The sequence below is a fragment of the Saccostrea cucullata genome, unplaced genomic scaffold, assembly GCF_032062105.1.
Source record: "Saccostrea cucullata isolate Sc308-1 unplaced genomic scaffold, CSIRO_AGI_Scuc_v1 ctg4151, whole genome shotgun sequence".
Lineage (NCBI taxonomy): Eukaryota > Metazoa > Mollusca > Bivalvia > Ostreida > Ostreidae > Saccostrea > Saccostrea cuccullata.
The window spans coordinates 31,215-32,997 of NW_026937426.1; the positions used below are offsets into that span (position 1 = coordinate 31,215).

The 1,783-nt window shown below is 31.1% G+C and overlaps 1 protein-coding gene across 1 annotated transcript; it reads right to left on the reverse strand.

Moving 5' to 3' along the window:
- Nucleotides 1-437: 437 nt before the first annotated feature.
- LOC134248194 (uncharacterized) lies at nucleotides 438-1,560 on the reverse strand. The gene is made up of 3 exons (XM_062730618.1): nucleotides 1,434-1,560; nucleotides 1,158-1,227; nucleotides 438-1,073 (listed from the first exon to the last, which is right to left on the reverse strand). The coding sequence occupies exons 1-3, from the start codon at nucleotides 1,526-1,528 to the stop codon at nucleotides 918-920; spliced, it is 321 nt and encodes a 106-aa protein (XP_062586602.1). The 5' UTR covers nucleotides 1,529-1,560; the 3' UTR covers nucleotides 438-917.
- Nucleotides 1,561-1,783: the final 223 nt, after the last annotated feature.

The following is a 1,783-nucleotide window of genomic DNA, read 5'->3' on the forward strand; positions in this document are numbered from 1 at the left end:
CCCATTTCTAATGTTTCGGAGGTTCGTGTTTGCTCTGCTCCTATTATGTACTGTTTTATGGACTTTAGATATTGAATAACGTTTAATATGTCTATATGTTTCATTTGATTTTAATATATCTTCTATTTTTATCTAAATTTGATAATCATACAACAAACACATTTCTTATCAACTATGCATGTACATTTTTATTTTGTTATATTTAAGCACACTTTTTATTTACTTTATTGAGCTGGGTTCTTGAAATAAAAAAATATATATAATTATAAAGAAATTTTCATCAATTAGTTAAACTTAACATGTGCAAAATAGCGTCATATTTGGAAGAATGCGTTGTTTCATTATAATTAACGTTCTCTTGCTGTTATTATCATCATTTTGTTATTTTAATTATGTCTTCTGTATTAAGGACTAACCCCCCAAAATTATGTCCACATCAATCATTAAAAATTTTCTAATCCTTGAATATTGATCCACAAAATAAAACGACTTCAAAGTATTCTTCTTACACGTCCAAATGACTAACCGTGTTGCCTGCAAAAAACATGTAATGATCGACTGTCGAAGGACTGAAATCGTCTTTTGTTGCTTCGTCAAGAGCTAGATAGGTATCACTTCTCCTGTATTCATCTCCCTGTTTGGCGGGGTATACTAATATGTTGTCTTTCTTAGTGTCTTGAGTTGCTTCCCCGATAGACAGGTATGTGTCACGATGGTATTTCCCATATCCTACTTCCTGTGCGCATGTGTGACTGAAAGCATGATTTTTTTTTGCCGTCGTGTGTTACTTCAGCAGGAGAAAGATATGTATCACGATTCTTGTTTCTTTTTACAGCATTGTCAGAATAGCAAATAGTTTCGGGTTTTTCTTCGTCTTGTTTGTCTGTATACATAGAATTTTTGTCTTTTTTGCCGATTCAGTCTGCTTCATCAATAGATATGTACGTATCGCGATCACTTTTCTTGTATCTCCCTCGCTGTTTTTCTTCAAACTTAAAAGGTTCGCCTGTGGTTTGTATAAGTTGAGTAGATTTGTGATGCTGTTCTATCAGAGTTTGGTAATCCTCTTTGGCCTAAAAGAATATTTTTTTTATGAATGATGTTGGCGAATACTATTAACATTTACTAAAATTGATAAGAATTGGTTTTTTTCATACTTTATTATCGATGTCGTCCTCAGAAATTGCTTCATTTTCATATTCGGCATAACTCAGACCATCTGCTGCCCTTCATACACATAGTTAAAAATAGACACATATAGTGTATATGTGCTACAAAACATCTTTCAAGCTTTCATATATATGATGTATTTTAATTTTTTATTTTTCCTTTAAAAATTTTATTTTTTCCAAAGAAAATATAAATGAAGAATTTTAATCGTATTTAATTATATGATAGAAAAAGAGCATGAACGATGAAGAAAAAATGCATACCTTCTACTGGACTCAAACCAAATCCTTCTTTTAATGAATTCAAACACTGCCACACTAATTAATACGCCAATAAGAATGCCAATTGAAATTCCCATCGCTATTGCAACTCCGATGGGAATATTTGTAGAACAATCTTGAAAAATTATAAGGAACACTAAACATGCTACATACTAGTATATATGAAATCATATTGTGTCGCTGTTATATCTGCATATTAAAATTAGAAATACAGAAGCAGTGCTAATACACTCTTAAGAAAACACTTTATAACACTGTTTGAACATATTGCATGAATTTTGTCAAACCTTTTTTATCTATCCTACAAACTAGCATCAAACTACATACAGTAG